The sequence below is a fragment of the Chelonia mydas genome, chromosome 7 (assembly GCF_015237465.2).
Source record: "Chelonia mydas isolate rCheMyd1 chromosome 7, rCheMyd1.pri.v2, whole genome shotgun sequence".
NCBI classification, from domain to species: Eukaryota; Metazoa; Chordata; order Testudines; family Cheloniidae; genus Chelonia; species Chelonia mydas.
The window spans coordinates 12,519,529-12,539,214 of NC_057853.1; the positions used below are offsets into that span (position 1 = coordinate 12,519,529).

The 19,686-nt window shown below is 40.6% G+C and overlaps 1 protein-coding gene across 16 annotated transcripts in view; it reads left to right on the forward strand.

Annotated features, from left to right (window-relative positions):
• The window catches only part of CHL1 (cell adhesion molecule L1 like), a 194,568-nt gene that overhangs the window by 133,901 nt on the left and 40,981 nt on the right, over positions 1–19,686 (forward strand). For 12 of the 16 annotated variants that reach the window (XR_006292260.1, XR_006292261.1, XM_043551564.1 and 9 more), the window contains 8 exons: positions 333–380; positions 3,735–3,855; positions 6,958–7,142; positions 13,743–13,874; positions 15,393–15,530; positions 16,540–16,651; positions 17,086–17,252; positions 19,096–19,261. Coding sequence is in view for 14 of the 16 variants with exons in the window: in XM_043551564.1 (XP_043407499.1) it covers positions 333–380; positions 3,735–3,855; positions 6,958–7,142; positions 13,743–13,874; positions 15,393–15,530; positions 16,540–16,651; positions 17,086–17,252; positions 19,096–19,261 (1,069 nt within the window). In the remaining 2 variants the exon portion in view is untranslated. The remainder of the gene's footprint in view (positions 1–332; positions 381–3,734; positions 3,856–6,957; positions 7,143–13,742; positions 13,875–15,392; positions 15,531–16,539; positions 16,652–17,085; positions 17,253–19,095; positions 19,262–19,686) is intronic. The other 4 variants (XM_043551568.1, XM_043551570.1, XM_043551567.1 and 1 more) reach the window with 1 other exon arrangement.

Genomic DNA, 19,686 nt, shown 5'->3' on the forward strand with positions numbered 1-19,686 from the left:
ACAAAGGAGAAAGGATTAAGGATAGAATCTTTTAATGAATGCTAGGAACCTATCAATCTTATTCGACATAACTGATAAAATCGCTTTCTAGTGAATCTTTTCCTGAGTTTTACATCTTTTTATTGTTTTCTTTATACATACAGAAATTCATTGTCTGTGTTGATTTGCATTATAGTCTTTTGGTGGTTTTATATAAAATATATTTACATTTCCTTTAAGAAAATATTTTGTGTGGTGTTTTTTTTGTTTAGTTGATGTTTTGTTTGTTTTTGACCTTTTAATCTATATCAACTATTCCATTTGCATTTGGTTTTCATTTTTGTTTATTTCAGTTAAACATACTAATGACTCAAGCTCACCTAATGCTGCTGTTACTAAGGGTGAGTTGAATGTACCTGTTTGTTTCTTTGCCTTTGAATTCACAATGAGAATACTTAAGAGCTACCTAATGTGTTGGGTAATCTGAAATTTTAGAAAATGAAATATTGTATCAATGTAGATGAAATACTGTTACTGCTTAGGAAATACTTTTAACATGTTTGCTGGGTATAAGGAATACATGCATCAGTATTGACTCAGTCTTTACTATCTTGACTGAGGTCTGAAGGATTTTTAACATTACTGCATCTCTCTTCCATGTGAAATAAAGCGTTCAGAGAAGTGGTCCTGACAAATAGAAAGTATTTTTCAGAATTGGCAGTTTTGCTGATCAAGAAAGTGATTTCAAGGGGAGGAGCTTCAAGCTAGATGAATAAAAAAATCACAAAGGAACTATGATGACCAGATAGTGTTAGAATATGCTGTGATGTTTCATGTAACAATAGCAGAAAATATGGATAGAATTGATAAGGGTGTATAGCTAACAGAATATATCTGGTTTCAGAGTAGCAGCCGTGTTAGTCTGTATTCGCAAAAAGAAAAGGAGTACTTGTGGCACCTTAGAGACTAACCAATTTATTTGAGCATAAGCTATCGTGAGCTACAGCTCACTTCATCAGATGCATCCGATGAAGTGGGCTGTAGCTCACGAAAGCTTATGCTCAAATAAATTGGTTAGTCTCTAAGGTACCACTAGTACTCCTTTTCTGTTTGAGAATATATCTGGATTCTCAACCCAAATACTAGAGCTTGTTGGAAGATTTTAAATGAAAGTTTTCTACTGGAAAATGCTGTTTTGACAAAACTGAACATTTTCATAAAATCGATTGATTTTGAGGAAATGTTGTTTGTTTTTTAAAGGAAAAAGCTGTTAAAATGTTTAAATGTCCTGTTTTCATAGTTTTCGATCTCGAAGTTTTGGTTTTTTTATGTATTCTAACCTTTTTTTTTTCCTAAATTTAATTTATTTTTTTCAAATTGAACCATAAAGTGTCAATATAAAAAAAAGTGGGGGGGGGGGTTCAGTATAGTGAAACAAAATGTTTCAAGTGACTCAGTGATATTTTTGGGAGGTATTTCATTTTATGAAAAAAATCAAAATTGTGGCTTTTTGTTCCTATTCGGGTACAAAACAAAAACTTTTCATGAGATGGAAAATCTATTTTCCACCCCGTTCTACCAAATACCTTATTTTTCCCCAAACATGGTTATCAAGAGAGAATATATTTTAAAATTAAGTCCATCATTTCCAAAACTAACTAGTGATTTTGAGTGCCTCAGTTTCTGGAGTGCCCAACTAAGAACACCTGAGGGGGACTTAATTTTTCAGAGGACTAATGCTGAACAGTTTCTGAAAATCAGGCCCTTTTCAGGTGTGTCATGCTGGACACCCAAGAATGCTATTCATGTCTGAAAATCTAGGCATATGTGGGCGAACATTTGTGTACAGCACATGTACTCACTGGTCTGTGTAGTACATACTGTACAAAGAGACCCAAAGCAATTAAAGAAGGGGAGAGGAAAACTGGCTTGTAAGATAGAAATGATTTATTACCAAATTATCAGTAAATCACTTTTCTTGAAGAATCAGTAAACATTTGAATGACATATTGGCTATTAATTATTACTGAATAACCATTTAATAATATAAATGGTTAAAATGTATTGTCAAAGAAACAATTGAGTTTTTGTTGACAGTCTAGAGTAAACGGTTATCTGAAACCCACGACAGTAAAAAGGAGTTTTGTTATGAACAGTGGTTTGTTTTCAAGCTGTATTCCCAAATGCATTTGTGAGTTATTGTAAATTCTGCAACTGTAGAGGGAAGGCGAATTCTAAGTTGCTGGAAAAGGACAAAAGATATGATATCGGCTGAGATTTAGAAGACGATATAAAGTTAGTGAAGGGGAAAGACATGAGGAAGACTGTTCCAGATGGCAAGAACAGACAAGGGAAACGCTCATTCACCACCATTGGTCAGAGTGTGTGGGTGAGGGGAGAAATAAGGAAGCAGAGAGGAGGCAAATACTAGCTGAGCAGGCATGATAATAGAAGAAAGGTCCATGAGAGAGGCTGGAGCAAATCCACGATAGAGTTTTTTCAAGGCATGGCAGGAAATTCTGAACTAGTTCTTAAAATTGACTGGGAACCAGGGAGGTTGTCTGAGGATGAAGCACACTTCTTAGGGCATGTGAGGTGGGAAGCCGAATTCTTCTTAGGCTGTCACCTGGAGAGATGGTACTTGGATCTTCATTTGGAGGGATTAGAAGAGATTTCAGCAGAGTTGGAACAGAGCATCTGGCCCAGCCACCCTGTCACCCGGCTTCTTCCCAGCTTCCAAAAACTCGCTGCCACACCCAGTCTCCTTTAGGATGGTTTAGCCTCTTACCAAAGGCAAGTAAAACAACAGAGAACAGCCTTTTAACTCTCCTTTTCTCTCAGGCTTCCAAGCCACCTCTCGTTGGAGTCTCTGGTGCTCCTGTTCCTGGCAGCATCCCAGTCCTAGTCAGCTCTGCTCCCTTCCTGGAGCAATAGCCCCAGGGCTGCTGCCCTGAGACCCTTGCTCCAGGGACCCATCACAGGAGTTAGCTGCACTCCACCATGGTTTTCCTTCCTTTTCTTAGGCATGGCCTGTCCCAGTCATTCCCTTCCATCTCCCATTTCCTCCCTTCTGGTAACCCTTAATAGGCACAGGGATAGCTCAGGTCCCTTTAATTGGCTCACCTGCTCTGACCCAGGGGAGTTGGGCCCAGTTCTGCTCAGAGGGACCAGCTCCCTTGTGACACACCCCTTCACCCTATACCATTTGGGAGTCATACTAGTGCAGCTGCAACTCTGGCCCTTTTAAGAGTGACATCTCCCAACCAACATAGTCAGCAACCAGGAGCTCTTGTACCAGCATAATTCAGGACTAGCCTCCCCCGAACATCTTCTGGGTTGATCTGCCTCTTTAAGACACCAACAGTAGCTGCCAGAGAAAGAATCCTCCACTGTTGTATGATTCTAGCCTAGCCACTGCCCAGTCCTGAAAGCTGGATGGAAAGGAACTTCATGAGTGTAAAGTTGTGCATTTGTTTAAGGGTTTGCAGGTTCAGGGCTCTGGTTTTGAGGAAGAGAAGGTTCTAATTTTATTCCTGTTACTATAGTTGTGTTTTGAATGTAAGTAAAAAACAGAGCCCTAGGTAGGACTTTTAGAAAAATACCACAAATATAAATAAAATGAATGAATGAATATTCCAGAAATCTTCTGATCAAAGCAATATTTTTAGCACTGGTTAGAGGGTACAGAATGATTCAGGGGCATATGTAATCACCTTACTTCACAAAGTCTGACCCTTTTCTTTTCTCTTTTTTAGCTAATTTCATCAAGGAAAGAAAACCCAAAATACTGATACCACCTGAATCTTCTGGTAGCAGCTCATCAGTTACTGTCATCAAAGGGGGAGTTCTACTACTTGAATGCATTGCTGAGGGGCTGTGAGTACTGGACCCCTTAACAACCTTCTGAAATAAAGTTAGAGTAAAAGGAAGCACCTTTATACATTCTCCAACAGAGTATATAATTTTACACCAAATTTCTGTTTAAATAAATTGTACTTTTTGAAAACTGGCATAGAGTTACAATGGAGAAAGTTTCCTGTTGGCGAGTGAGTCATGTACAGGTTATAGACAAGTATAACTAAAGAATCAGCATTTACCATAGTAACTGGCATATCACAGTTGTTTATCCATCCTGTGATCACTGGTTTTGCAGATGTTCCAGTATGGTGACCACTGAAAATTATTATTCTTTTGAGTGTATTAGGAATTGATTCAACTTCCACAGTTTGGACTCCAAAAAAACCCACCTTTTTTTTCTTTTCTAGCATGGCCAGTTCAGAGTATTGATTAAGTATCAATAAATTCCTGAGCTTTTCCACCTTCAATGAGATTTCAATTTCCTGACCACCATCGTACAAGGATTCTTGCCTTCCATGTTGCCCATTCAGAAACAAACCCAACAACAGAGTAAAAGACTAGGGGCATTTTGATTCAGGGCTTTCTGTTTGGCCCATGATAAAGATAAGGGACATCTGCAAAATTAGATATAGATTCATATTTGGGAGTGTTCAAGTTTAATTTGGGCCAATTTCAATGCATGGATGCAGGCATAACTAATCCCTAGGCGTAGCCCTCTGCATTGAATGGAAATCTCAAACCCCATTATTATTAGTATTGGTAATACCATAGTGCCAAGGAGCCCTAGTCCTGGCCCAGTACCCCATTGTGATTGTCACTGTACAAAAAGACCATGCCTGCCACAAAGAATCTATAATCTAAGACAAGATGCAACAAATAGATACAGGTAGGGGTATGCCATCTTTCTTATTGTGCAGGATGGAAAATGAGTGGGGAATGGGAAAGTCTAAGCAGACATGATTGAAGTGCAATCCTCATGATGATGATGTGGCGTTTAGCTGTGAATACTCCTCTAAGCCCTGATTCCTCCAAGTGGGCAGGGGTAACTTGGCAGCCGTACAGCAGTACTTTCATCAACATGGGATCAGGTTTACCTATGCCCTCCATCCTGATCACCACTTTTTACCTAGTACTTATGTGTGCAACTTTCTACCCAAAAAGAGTTGTGGGAGGAAAACTAGGTAAAGCTTAAAAGCCCTCCAACCATTAAACTTAACAGGGAAAACACATTTGCTCCTGGTTGATGTGTGATAGAGCTCTCTGTTGAATGGGTGTTTAAATCATCATGTTTACAACCTGTATTGTTGAACTCCACATCCTTGTGTGCTCACTGTGGTTAGCAGATAAATGATCCATATTAAAGCATGTGCAATTATCTCCCATTATAAACCGCAAAATCAGGGTGTTTATCTGCCTGAGCAAACATGTTCAGGGCATCTTGTTTGTCCATGCTTGTTTGAAAGGGCATCACTCACCCTTTGACTAGATAAGATTATGACTTTGCAATTGGTTGCCATTTTCTGAGAGCATGTGAGCAACTCATCTCTGTTGGATTCATTCCAAGTAACTGTAATGGGTTCTTGTTCCTTTTTGCAATACATCCATGTCTAGTTCACTGCCACCTGTGCACTTCCTTTTTATCCAGTTGATGAATTCTTAAAAAAAAAATGTGTGTAAATTTTATGCTCAGGAATGTAAGGAACTGATCACTTTGGTTGAAACAAGGACAGTATGTGGACTTGTTCTGCAAATTTCCTCATAAAACTTTCCCCGTGTAATAATTAAAGCCGGTAGGAGAAAGGGAAAGTGTACTTCATAAACATTTAAAAAAGGAACGAACACTTTACATTTACATTTCGTTCAAAATTTCCCATGATGTGGGAGAAAAAGTACTTCCTCTTTCAAGTATACAAAAAAAGTTGGGGTGGGGATGAATTACAAAACAAATTTACATCAAAGCATGAACAAATTAGGCCAAAATGGAAAAAAAAAATCTTGTTGTCGAAAAGGTACTTTTCTTTGGAAAAAAAAATGACAAATTTTTGACGGACTCTAAGTATATTCCCCCAACCTACCTCCCCTTGCAGTTCATCCCTGCAGTTCATCCCTGTTCTATGCGGTGAGCAAATGTCAATGAGGAACTAGATTGGCTAGATTGAGACAAGTTTCAAACTCAGAAAATGAGGATCAGTCAATTGAAAAATAATTAATGGAAATAAATATATTGCCACTTTGTGATCTCGGAGGATTTTACCCTGATCTTGAAAATGGCAGGCAACCTCCTCTAGATGGTACAAAGATCTAAACTGGTGTTGATGAAATGTAAGGGGTTTCATAGTGTCGGTGTTTAAGTACTGTATCAGGGATGAACTCTCTTGCAGAAAATGTGACACTTGAACTATTATCCATGCTGCTCATAAAGGAACATAATTTCTCGGTACCTGGGGCTTTGAGTAGCTTGTGCCTGGGCATTTTGCCATCTTAACAGATGGACACAAGAGTAAGCAGATATGACACTGTGTATATGCATCATGTATGGTGCTGGGGTCAGGAAACCCAGCTGGGAATATTCAGACAGCAATCTGTCCTGTACTTCAGTGTCTCTGGTTCTGAGCACGCTCCTAACTTTCTAAAAATATAAAGTAGCTTTTTCAGCCATCTGTGACATGCGGTTAGCCCTGTCTAATCAGGCAGAGTACAGAGCGGAGTTATTTTAATGAAGTCTTTACCCCCTTGTCTGTCTGCAAGAAGTCCCTATGGAACAGGACAAAACAAGCTTCAGTGCCTCTACTACAGTTCATGCCACTATGTTTACAAGGGATGCAAACCTGTTTTGTGACCCACTGTCAGCTGCAAAGGATTTGTTGTTCACAGGTCCCTTTTAAACAACAGGCAGTAGCTATGGACCATATCAAACCTCCAGCCAGGATGTTTCAATGAGTAAAATGGGTAGCTCTGCACACAAAGGAGGACCATTTGGAGAATTCTGAAATCATGATCTAGCAAAGGGAAATATATAAACTTCAACATTCGGTAGTTATACTGATGTGAAATGTTACAACTTCTTTCTTTTTTTTTTTTTTTAAATTAAACTCAACATCTTCTTTCTTTTTCTGCTAGCCCAACTCCGCATCTTAACTGGATCAAGGCTGGTAGAGATTTGCCTAAGGACAGAGCAGTGACAGAAAGTTTTGGAAAGGTTTTGAAGATAGAACAAGTATCTGCAGCAGATGAAGGAACTTATGAGTGCACCGCAAGCAATTCTATGGGGAGAGTGAAACATGAGTTTCAAGTTCACGTGGAAGGTGCCATTTATATTTTAATGGGTTTTAGATTTTGAATAATAAACAAACAGGGGTGTCAGAATCTCTGCCGGTGTAAATCAGCACAATGCATTGAAGTCTGTGGAGCCTCATTGATTTATACCAGCTGAGGATCTGGCCCTATGATTTTATATTTGCACAGTGTAGCATTAAATTTCATGTAAAATGATTTTTTTTACAAACCATGAAGATTTTGTAGAATGGGAAGTAAGAATGGTAATATATGCAAAAACAGTAATCTAAAATATAAAGATATGCTTTAGTCAAGCACAGGTTGTTGGATTAAATTCTGTGACGTGTTATGCAGAAGTCAGGCTAGGCAACCTAATGTTCACTTTTGGCCTTAAAATCTATGAAACTATCAGAGGTATAATTTACTTTTTTTTTTTAATATAGTAACTTTGACTGGATCTTGCATGCTTTATTCAAATATAACTCCTAATCTGTAGAGTAAAGTCTGTCTGATAAATCCAAAGCATCTTGCATAGAAAGGAAAAATTAGGGGAAACAATCCTGGCCTCCATAATGGGAACATAACGTAGTCACAAAGAGTCATCTCTGTGGTTTTAATTATATTTGCCACCATTTGAAAGGTGTCAGTGATGTCTCAGCTAGATTACTGCAGTTTTCTTTCCTCGCTCCCCTCCAGGTTTCTCAAAATATCACAGCTGAACAATCTGCTTCATTTCCTACCACATTGTATTGAAACGTCTCAGCCTCACTTGCAGGACTCTACTGCTACCTATATTTCTGCCACTGTGGTACACTCCAGTGCTCATTTTTTACTCTGCTAATTTTGCTCATCTTTATGATCCCTTGGCCTCATCTTCTTCAGAACCCAAATTCTATTGTCACACTACCCAACACGTCTGGAACCACTCCTTCCTCTCCAGTGCACCTGGTGATTTCATTCTTCTTCTAATCCCTCACCCATGCCTACTTTTTTCCTGCCATCGCTGATCTTCACTAGAGCACTTCCCCGTGACACTCTCATCCCTAAATGAACTTACCTTGGGTCATCAAAAGGGATGGAGCATCCATGATCTTCAGCGTCAAAAGCAGAGACGTGAAGGAGTAATTTCATTAGCTGGTAGAAGTAGCCGAAGGTGACATGACACGAGCCAGTGTCTCACATGGCAAACCTTCACAACTTGTAATATTAATAAAATACTCTCAAAGTTAACATAACAGGACAATTTAAGTGACTGTAACTCTTGACTGCAAAAGCAAACAGTCTTCCCCAGGAGCTAAGGAACTCACTATCTTCTTACTTTTCCCTACTTGATCTGTTTTATAACCCCTCCTAATCTGTCTCCCAGCAGTTTTTATATCCTCACTCATTAATGTTATCGTTACTCCTGTACTATCTGTGTACGTTAGCCTGGGGGCCTGTCTAACTTTAGATCTGCAAACTGTATCTCTGCTTCCACAAAGGCTAGAGAGGCCAGCTCCAACAGTAAGATGCCACCACAAATTGCTGTCTCCAGCCCTTCACTAAAATAATACATTGCTGAACAATTGCTCTATTAGCGTCGCCCTGGCTGACTCTGGATAGCTTTGTTGACCTGTAGTGGCTGAACAACATAAAGGTTTTTATGAGTCTGCTGCAGCATTTGGTTAAGAGACCTGATTCTTTCCACGCAGGCCATTGAGGCTCATGCTTTTAGACCAACATGTCCAGGTTCTATCCCCAGGGACAGCAACACCCCCCTTCCTGCCCACGTGAATCATTTTACATGAGCATCACATTTGAAGTTTCCCAGTGTATTTTCTGGATTTACTTAGGTGGTAAAGTCCATAGGCCAAGGACACTGTCAACTCTTAACAAACCATGATTAATAATAAAGCACAATGCCTTTCTTTGCTTTTGCAAGGCAAATAATAATATGATGATAGCACCTAGATACACAGCTCAAGAATTAGGGCACCACTGTATAAGGCATGGTGCATAACCAGGAAAAAGTCAGGAAGCTCAGGAACTTACTTGTCCAATACAAACCAAGAACTAGAGGCTTGTGGCTCCTTTGAAGTTCCCTGACACCCAGTTTAGCTTGCAGTGTATGCTATGACAAGACGTACCATTTGGATGAGACAAACAAATGGTGGCGGGTGGAGCACAAGTTAATGGAGCAAACTATGACACAATAAACAGAAGTCTCAGCTCACTGCGTACCTAGCCATTGGCAGCTAGCACTTCTTCATAGGCATCATGGCAGAGATTCAGTCTTAAAATAGTGACTTGTATCATATCACATAACAGCATAACAAAGCACATAATTACTCCAGTGTAACTCTTTTGAAATCAGTGGAGCTTGCACAGATGTGTGCATTTTCCTATCCGTTATTATTATTTTTTATTTATTTATTTATTTTATTTACTGGCGAAGGTGAAACTGAGTGATAAAACCAGCCAGTGTAGTATCTTACAATAGGCATCATGCAAACTGGGTGGGTTAGGTAACAATGCAAAACACTTCCATTGTAAATCAAAAGTGAGAAACAATCTAGGATCAAAATAAAGTCTAGAAAAGCATCGCCCCATAGTTACACAGGGGATGAGTAACAGAATGAGTTTGTAGATAAATGCCTCTTCTTCAGAGTTAATAGGGCAATCCGGCTGCAGGACAGGGCAACATTGCTGCTTCAGGAATAGAGTAGCAACAGAATGTGAAAGTCACAATGTGATTTCTGCTTCCCATTGCTCCAGGGCACAGGGAGGTGGACCATCCCCCTTTCTGTAGCAGGTTATTGCTCCATGTGTGCATTGGGGGACCCACTCACCCACCACCTCCTCACAGGGGGACTATCAGCCTGCTGGCGGTTGCTCTTCCTCCCTCCATCACTAAGAAAGCTCCAGGGATGTGGGTAGCCCATGCAGGACCATGTGGTGAATCCTTACTCCCCCGTATTGCTGTGTCCAGGCACACAGCAGGGCTCACAGTTCCCCCCACAGAGTAGAGTACAACATTTAGTGATATTATCATTTTGTAATGTTACTATCAGCCATGCTAATGTGGCTGCTATTTTGGGTAAGACACCCAAAATAGCTCTGGAAGGAAGATACTGAAACATAATTGAAAGACTCAGCAAAAACATTTTTCACTTGCCACAACTAAAAAAGAGACTCCACTTTGCTGAGAGAAATGTGCTTCTATGCTATTAAGCCATCCACATCTGCCAGCTGCTCAATTTTAATCTTCACTTCCCCGTCTCTCCTCACTTCTCCATAAGCAGGCACCCAGAGAGGAAGAACAGCCTTTCAGGTATCTACACAGCATTTTGTCATATGATATGACTGATCACTCCCTGTCATTTGACACAACCCTGTTTTGTATAATATTTATTTCTCTTCCTGAAAGTGGGGAGGAATGGGACACCACGGCCTGGAGAAATTTCAAATGCTCCTGTCGTGGAAGTTGCTGACTCTTAGAAATCATTCCAGATGGTATGGAACGTCTCTACAGTAGCTGAATATTTTAACAATCTGGTCATGGTTTTCTCAACTGTAAAAACTGAAGCCCTCAAAGCAATTGTAGGAGCTTCAAAAAGTAAAATGCAAAGGAAATAACATTAATTAAGTTGTTCAGTATGTTGACCACAGATCTCTACAGGGATAAAAGCTTTGTGATGAATTATTGTTTCCGTTCATTAACCAGCAAGTCCCCAAAAACCTAGAACCGCTATTTCCATGTAAAGAATGCTTTTTATGAGCGCTATTAAACCCCTCTCCCCTGCATAGAACCAATGTCGGCTGATGCCACTAATAGGATTTAGATCTATTAGGAGTCTCCTCCCATGCAACACGTTAGGCACAAGTGAGCCCAAATAGTCTCCTTTTCTAGAGTTTCAAACCAATAAATGTCACTAACATCCATCACAGAGCCACATATTCAGTCGCATTCTCTCTCTGCGCACATGACGGGGTCAGCTCCTCAACTGGTGTAAATGAGTGTAGTTCCATTGACTTTGGTGGAGTTACGCCACTTTATAGCATCTGCGGATGTGACAGGTTTTCCTCTATGAATGTGTATAGGGAGAGAAAATTAAACAAGTAAGAAAAATTACTCTCTATGCCATTAACTAGTGTTATATCAACAATACTGCTCTTCTGCCCAGTCTCTCTCCTATTGCTAGAGTATAAATCAGAATCTAGCTCTCATTTTCACGTTGTGTCCTCTTGCTGATACTTAAGCATGTCCAAACAAAACCCCAGTCTTCATAACAGCATTCTCAAGCAATGGCATTTGCAGGCAGCCTATTTACTAATCCTACAATAGTTTGAGGGCCAAGATTCAGGCAGTTATGACAAAGCATATGGAAATGTTCAGCCAGCAAATTGTTTGACTGCTTGAACCTTTTAATCTCTCTTTTTGAAAAGAGATAGAGCCTGGAACATTAGAATGGTGACAGAAAAAGCCCTGTTGTTGCTGTTTGAGCAGAGAGAGGTTCTTTAAAAAAAAAACAAAAACAAATTGTCATGATTTCAAACACTTTTATTTATTGAATATAATCCCCCAAAATGTAAAATGCTTATAACCTCTGAAGCTGTTAACTAGCACAATGCCTCGCATCATAACCCTGATCTTGGTTGGGGTGTCTCATCTTTATTGCCAGAATAATAGTAATTAACAATAATAATATAATATAACTGGGGCGTCATTTAAAAAAAAACACACACACCAATTGTAATCACAGCCCCCAGATTCGCAGCTGTTTTAAGAGGGGTGAATTGCCCATGGAGGTGGCTGCCTTTACTCATCTTGCTCGCACAAATCAGCAACTTGCTGGCATAAATGTGGGATTTTGCAGATGCAAGTGGTGCATGTTCATATTTGATGCCACATCCATTGCGTTTAATATATTAATAGGCAGCACAGCGCCTCTTCCTAATCGAGAAGGGCTTCTCTAGTGTCTTCATGGTGCGGACTACATTTTAATACTGAAATTGTCTAATGGACACCAATAGACTCACAATTGCATAACATCGATGAGGCAACTCTAGCAGTTTCTTACTTGAAAAACGTTAGGAAAGTACTTAAGCTGTGTATTTTTAGCTCTTCTTTAATTCAGCAGAGCAGCAGGAGACGAGGAGCTAGCACCATGAGGCAGGCAGCCTCTTTTGGACTATCAGCAGTTCTCCATCAAGAACCAGTGATCTTGGGGTACATTTTGGGAACCTTTGTATTAGCGTATTGTCACCATCTCATTTCTGTCTTGGTCCTTATCTTCAAGACCTTTAATGACCTGGGCCCTGAATATCTAAAAGATTGCCTAAAGCTCTAGGATGAGGACTGTGGTTAACAACACCACTTCTCAGTACAGCTGGTCTATGCAAGAGACAGAGCTTTGACTGATTCCATATGTGGAACAAACTCCCCTAAGAACCAAGGATCTCCCCACCTTCTGCTCCAGGTGCAAGACCTGCTGCTTTGACCTTCTCTAATGTGAACACATAGCAGTGTTTACATATTTAAGAAAGAAAAGGAAAACCCTACCAAAACAAACACCACACTACACGCTCTATTCTCCTCATTAACATAAACATAGTGTTTACTTCCTGTTCTAAGAACAAGGAAAGATGTCAGTACAGCACTGCATCTCTGGCACCACCATGTGGACAACTTTTAGCACTGTTGACTTTTGAGTGGTAACTGCTCTATCTTGAACATTTAGGGCCTGTTTCAAAGCCAATTGAAGGTCAATAAAAAGACTCCCATTTACTTCAGTGATCTTTGGATCAGGCCCCTAGGATCCCAGTTGTCTGGCTATTGTGAGGATGATGCAAAGGTGTCAGAAATCCCAGGAAACCTCTCTGGTCCATGCAAAGAGATAAGCTTGGATTCAGTCCCTGCATTCCCTGAGTCACCAAAATATTCTTAACTCTGCAGGTTCTTCCATCAGAGACTATATCCAGGTCCCATTGAAGACAATGGAAGCCATATGATTACATCCAAGGGGAGGATTTGGGTTGAATAGATATTTGCGTTTTCGTTACATTGGTTACATTGCATGTCTGTTGTTAAGAGTTCCATATTGAGGGTGTTTCTGAACATATCAAACCAAGCAACCTTGCCATTTTCACCAGCCTTCCTGGTGCACAAACATTTAGGTTTGCGCTTACAGCTCGGCATTTTCACTCAAAACACTGTCCACTTCCGACAGCCTCTCCTTGGCATTTAATTTCAACAAACACCATCTAAATAGAGGAGAATGGTGTATATTTTATTTTAATTTCTCTGGTAGAATTGTTTTATAAATCAAAATAAAATAAGACAATATATTTATCCTTTAAGAGAGAACCTGCTCTGCAATAATGACAGGTTTCAGAGTGACAGCCTTGTTAGTCTGTATTCACAAAAAGAAAAGGAGTACTTGTGGCACCTTAGAGACTAACCACGAAAGCTTATGCTCAAATAAATTGGTTAGTCTCTAAGGTGCCACAAGTACTCCTTTTCTTTTTGCTCTGCAATAGTTGATAGTGTGTGCCATCTGCTGGAAGACATTAGTGATAGCAACATCTTCATGAACTTTTATTCCTACTCGTTGTAACGTCTGCTGAAATGTTATTTTCTTTCTTAACAGAACCTCCTCGGTGGATAAAGAAACCCACAAGTGATGTTTACAGTATAGAGTCAACTGCTTTGCTATTGTGTGAAGCTACTGGCAAACCTGAGCCAACTATAAAGTGGAAACGTAATGGGATGCCTATTGATAGTAAGTAAGGATACAAAATAGTGTGCTCATGCAACGCCGAAAGACACCGGTTTTTGGCGGGTGGGATCAAACCGGGGGCCTCTGGAGCTTAGTGCATGAGCTAAAAGCCAACTGGTTGTTAGCTAAGGCTGTAGAGCAGACTCATTTAACTCTTTCTCTAAGTGGTCTCAGTGCCACTAGATAAAACAGAACACCACACCCGGAAGGTGTGTGGGTTACACTCAGACAGCTGGACAAGATTAGCATATACTATACTCCCAGCACAAAAGTTGGTGCATAAATCCAAATGCATCATATGACAGTTGATTTGTCTGGTTTAGCCAAAGTGAATACTTCATGGTGATAATGAAGGGAGTAGAATTAAAGCAACAATAATATGGAAGCTACAACTGTAATTTAAAGCCTATGTCCAGTCAGTGTATGTTTCTCATCTTTAGGAACATGGATCAGTCTCTTACAATACTAGGGCCCCACTAGGACTTATAGACTAGCACAGAGATAAGCCACAAAGTGTCTGAAGAGTAAAGGCCCTGCTCCCTCCTTGTTCCTCCACTGGCACTATCTGCTTGAATAAGAGTGGGGAAGGGTTAGGCCATGTCTCTCTCTCTCTCTCTGTCACAGATACACCTGAACTAGCCAGCATAGCAGGCTGCATGCTGAACCCCTCTAATGAATTCTAGCTGAGAAAATCAGAATTGCTCCCAGGGTGAGGCAATCTGCAGCATGGCCCATCCATTCTCACTCCAAGTTATCCAGGACACCGTCTACCCCAGGGATCGGCAACCTTTGGCACGCATCAGGGAAATCCGCTGGGATGGTTTGTTTACCTGCAGCGTCTGCAGGTTTGGCCGATCGCAGCTCTCACTGGCCACAGTTTGTTGTTCCAGGCCAATAGGGGCTGGGGGAAGCGGAGGCCAGCACGTCCCTCGGCCCATGCCGCTTTCCGCAGCCCCCATTGGCCTGGAATGGCAAACCGCAGCCAGTGAGAGCCGCGATTGGCTGAATCTGCAGATGCTGCAGGTAAACAAACCATCCCGGCTGCCAGCGGATTTCCCTGACGGACCAAGTGCCAGAGATTGCCGATCCCTGGTCTATCCCATCATACTGTGTATATAGGTGTAAAGAACAGACAGTATGACTGAAATTCAAATTTTTTTTTAGGTGATTTGGACATTCTTTTTAATGAGAACTGGGTAGTCGGATGCCTTAGGTGCTTCTGGAAATCTGCACACACACATACAAAATATAAACCGTGCTATTTCTGTCATTGATAAAATGTCTCTGGAGATAAACATGTTACTGCGAGCCAAGTTATCCACTTCTTTTTCTCCATGGGAATGATGACATGTGCAATGCTTTAGAGCAGCTTTCTGGTGCTTGGGGAACTGTTAGCCTAATCCTGAAAATGCAGCTTGCCCTTTTGGCATGCATCTGAAATGGAAGCAGTTGAGAGATGCTCTGTGAACTCAAAGTGCTGATCATTCCTCATCCTACTGACATGGTTTGATTCCTTTCAAGAACGGACCTATAGGGGCAGAGTCTCTGCTGGGGAGATCAGCATTACCAACCTACAACTGCAGGACAGTGCAGTGTACCAGTGTGAGGCAACTAACAAGCATGGTGCCATCCTTGCCACTGCCAATGTGAACGTTTTAAGTAAGTACCCCACAACATTAGATTCTTTATGGAAAGGATGCTGTTGCCAAGGGACCCAATCTTGTTCACCAATCACTGCTTGAGGATAAATCGTGGGAGTAAAAGTTGGTACAATCAGGCCCACAGTTGTTAATGCTTTACCAAAGCTGGCTGTTGTTCTATGGCTTTCATTGTTAACCTCAGGATTCTAACAAGTTCATTGTAACTTTGCATTGGTCCAAAATATGAAGAGATGCAATTTATTGTGTAATCTGATTCAAAGAGCCTTGTGTCACATGCACGATATTATACATTTAGTGGAAGCACAGAATGACTTGTGTACACTCTAGTTTAAGAACTGTGCCTTGCTCAGACTTCTATTAAATAAAACAATAACTGATAGTTGAGTTCAGACCGATGGTGTGGAACCGGGATTGTGCCCTTAACTGTACAATTATATTATTACACAGATCATTAATCTGGAACTTCAATTTTTATTATCAGTTTGTTCATTTAAGAAACAATCATAATGCTGGGAATTGACTTAGTGGAAGCAATCCCCGTCGGCAGCAGAACCAATGTAGTTTCCGCATCCAGACCAAGATTTCTGGAGCATGTCCTAGGCCCTACAGCCCCGGCATGTCATAGAACCATCCTCCTATTGTGTTTACAGAGTGGTGCTTGAGAGGGAAGCCAGGGACTAGCTACAGAGAAGGAGCACGGTATAAAGAGAGAGAGTATGGCAATGAATTTCTCATTAAGAAGATACACCAGCCATCGACCCTTATGAGCTGGTGGCAGTAGCTGTCAAGGCATCTGAGCTGCAGTTGCACTGAGCAGTGGTAGGACAGCTGGAGGGTCCAGAGTTGGACTGATTCCTCATTGTGCAGTTCCCTCTTGCACCAGCCCAGTTACTTGTACTCGTTGTGGGGCTAGTGGCAGGGGGGGCGCTGGAAAGAGGATCTGAGAAATAACATGTTTGAGTCTAACTCCGAAGCATAACATAACTGATTTACATTCTGTTTTGCAGATATTGCTCCATTAGTGCTAACCTCAGACAGTGAAGACTATGCCACAGTTGTTGGTTTCAATGCTTTCTTGCACTGTCAAGTTTTTGCTTCACCTCCCGCTGTCATTACTTGGTAAGCCATTGATAACTGTTTTAAATTGCAGATTTTATATTGAACATGTTATTTAGCTGTACAAACGCATTGAAGCTTTTCAGTCATCATGTTTGAGTTAAATTTAATAATGAATAAGATAATATCAATATGGTGGACTTAAACAAGCTTTTTATCCAAGGATCTCAAGGCATGATGCTGTACAAAGATTAGAAAACCCCACAACATCTGTTTGAGGAAGGTATTATAATATCCAATGGGCTGGTAAACGGAGACATGGTGTGGCTAACGTGACTTGCTCAGAGATATTCAGCCACTCCGTGGCATAGCTGGGAACAGAATCCAGAAATCTTCATCTTATTCCTTTGCAATAATCGCTAAACCTAAATTCCTCCTGGTGTGAAAGCCTGGTTCCAAGACTTGAAAATAATTGGTAACCATTATTATACTGTTAGGATGAGGGATGACAGCACAATGCCACTTGAAGGTCTGCGGTACACTGTATATGAAAATGGCACCTTGGAGATCAGAGAGACAAAGAAAGAAGATTCTGGGTCGTACACTTGTTGGGTGACAAATTTGGTTGGAAAAAGTGCAATCACTGCCAATCTGGGTATCAGAGGTAACTTCTCATTTTATGAATAGACACATCTTTGAAACATGTTAAAGCTTTCGAGAAAATCTATTCCAAAACAGAGGTATATTCTGCTTCTTGTAATTGCATCAAAAATTATCACATGGTTTAAGAGCAATACTTGATTCAGAAGGACCCAGTCCAGAAAAAGAAGCAGCATCATGTATGGATGATGCAAGGGACAACTATGCAAGGTTTAATGAAAGGAATGTCCAAGAATCAAGACAAGGTATGCACTCTTGCATATTTTGTGCATGGTCCTTCCCCCATGAATGGATGACCCTCACATTGTCCTGGGCTCTGCAAAAAGAATGACAAGGCACAAGGAATGCGGCTTAACTAGGTCACAGCTTTATTAACTAACACATCTGGGAACTATCTGGCAATAAGTTGTCCAGTGCAGATCAAACTTCCTTCTGTAATCCATACCACCTTGTGCAGCACGGCCGTCATCCCATCCCCTTCCACACCATTAACCTGGTCCCAGCAGCATTGCTGCAACCCCACTGCCATTCCCCTCTTTTGATTGTTGAGGGCATGGGTACTGGGCCCTTGTTGTACCAGACATTAGGAACCTCCCACCCCATTCCCCACTTCTTTAGGGGTTGTCTTCTCCAAACTCTGCCACCAATTCCAATTTGTCAGGGGATTGGACCCCCTAGTGCATGAGTACCTTCACTGGGCACCTGCCAAGCTGCAGCAACATGAATGATAACCCCCTCTACTCTCTCAGGTTAGAGCAGGATCTGGGTTTGGGGCACTTGCTGTGGGCATTATACTAGTAGCCTTTTTGAGACTGGGAAGGAGTTTTTTTCCATATTCCTGTATTGGCCTGAGCACTGTTTAGGGGAGGGTTTGCTTCTTCTCATCAGCCCTGAGACTCAGTGGATATGCTGGATTTGTAATGTTTGGCTTTTGGGATATTTATAGCATTCCTGTAATGTGTGTTACCTTTAAATTACTGATATGTACTCTCAGCTTTAACTCCGTTTTAACACAGGTTTTGGGGGTTTTGTGTGTGTGTGTGTCTTGAAATGGAGGATGGGGTTGGACAGGTACAGTTGAGAACATAATCTAAAGTCAGTGGGTTGCACATGTTACAGAGGGTTTAGTGTAGCCTGAAGAACTGCTAATGATGCATGAGTAGGAAAGACTGCAGTTTGACTGAGCGAAAGATGATTTTGCAGGTTTTGTAGTTAGGTTTTGTTTTTTTTTTGTTTTCTTCCCTTTCTTTTTACTTGTCAGCTGGACACAATTGTTTAGAAATTAATGAGAGACTATAAATATGGGAACACACAATGAAATGTTCACAAAGCTACTTTTCACTGTATGGCAATGTAGCCAATTGCTTTCCATTACTTAGTCTTCTGTTTCTTCATTCAGATTGATTTTAAAATAACTAACTTGATTGTGATATTTTTTCCCCACTTGACTTTAATTCGTTTGTAATTTTCTCTGGGTCATTGCCAAAGTCTATTTGAAATAGGATTGGGCATAAAAATCGTAGTGAAGTTTTTCTGTCTCATTTATTTTGTCATATACTGTAACAGACCATTAGCTAGGATGTTCACCTGTGATATTTTCCTATAAACTCCTGATTGGCTGTATGATCCTCTTTGATATGAATTGAACTCAAAGGAAAATGCTTTTGTAGTACACTAAATGTTAGCCCAACCACAAATCAAAAATATTCCTCCTTAATTTGACTAGTGTGTAGAAAAACTACAGTATATTGCTCTTATGATTATTTTCTGCATTTGAATTTCTTGGTGAAAATGTAGGACAATCACCTGTATATTGCTAATCAGAATATCTTTCTGTGATCAACCAGATGCTACAAAACTTGTTGTTACTCCTGAAAACCCACAAGTGTTGAAATCACATTCAGTTTTATTGAAATGTCAGTCTGAATATGACTCACACTTGAAACAAAGTTTTAAATTATCCTGGAGGAAAGATGGAGATGAGTTGCAAATCAACAGCACAGAAGATGGCAGGTAATCTTGAGAAAAAACCTCTCCTTGTTTTGACTCTGAAACAATACTGTGTTATGTGTAGTATGGTTAATTTTGTTCCCTACGGATAGGATATTTTTTATAGCTTTAAGCCAAGTCTGTGCATATCATAGCTGTTCATGCGGTGCATTTCTTTTTGTGAATGCACCCGTGCTCTTTCAAATATTTTAAAGCTTTGATTTGATTTGATTTTTTGAACCAAGCTTTGCAGGTAGGTTCATATATACTTGCTATCCAGTGGTGCAGTACTTCTCATTTGGCAGGCACCCTATACAATGAAGTGTCAAACTTGGCTGCCTACCCTTCATCCAAGTGTGAAATACTGGCTCCACTGCAAGCACTGGGAGTTTTATCATTGACATCAGCGGAGCCAGCATTTCACCCCAGTTGTTCAACACTGGGGTGCT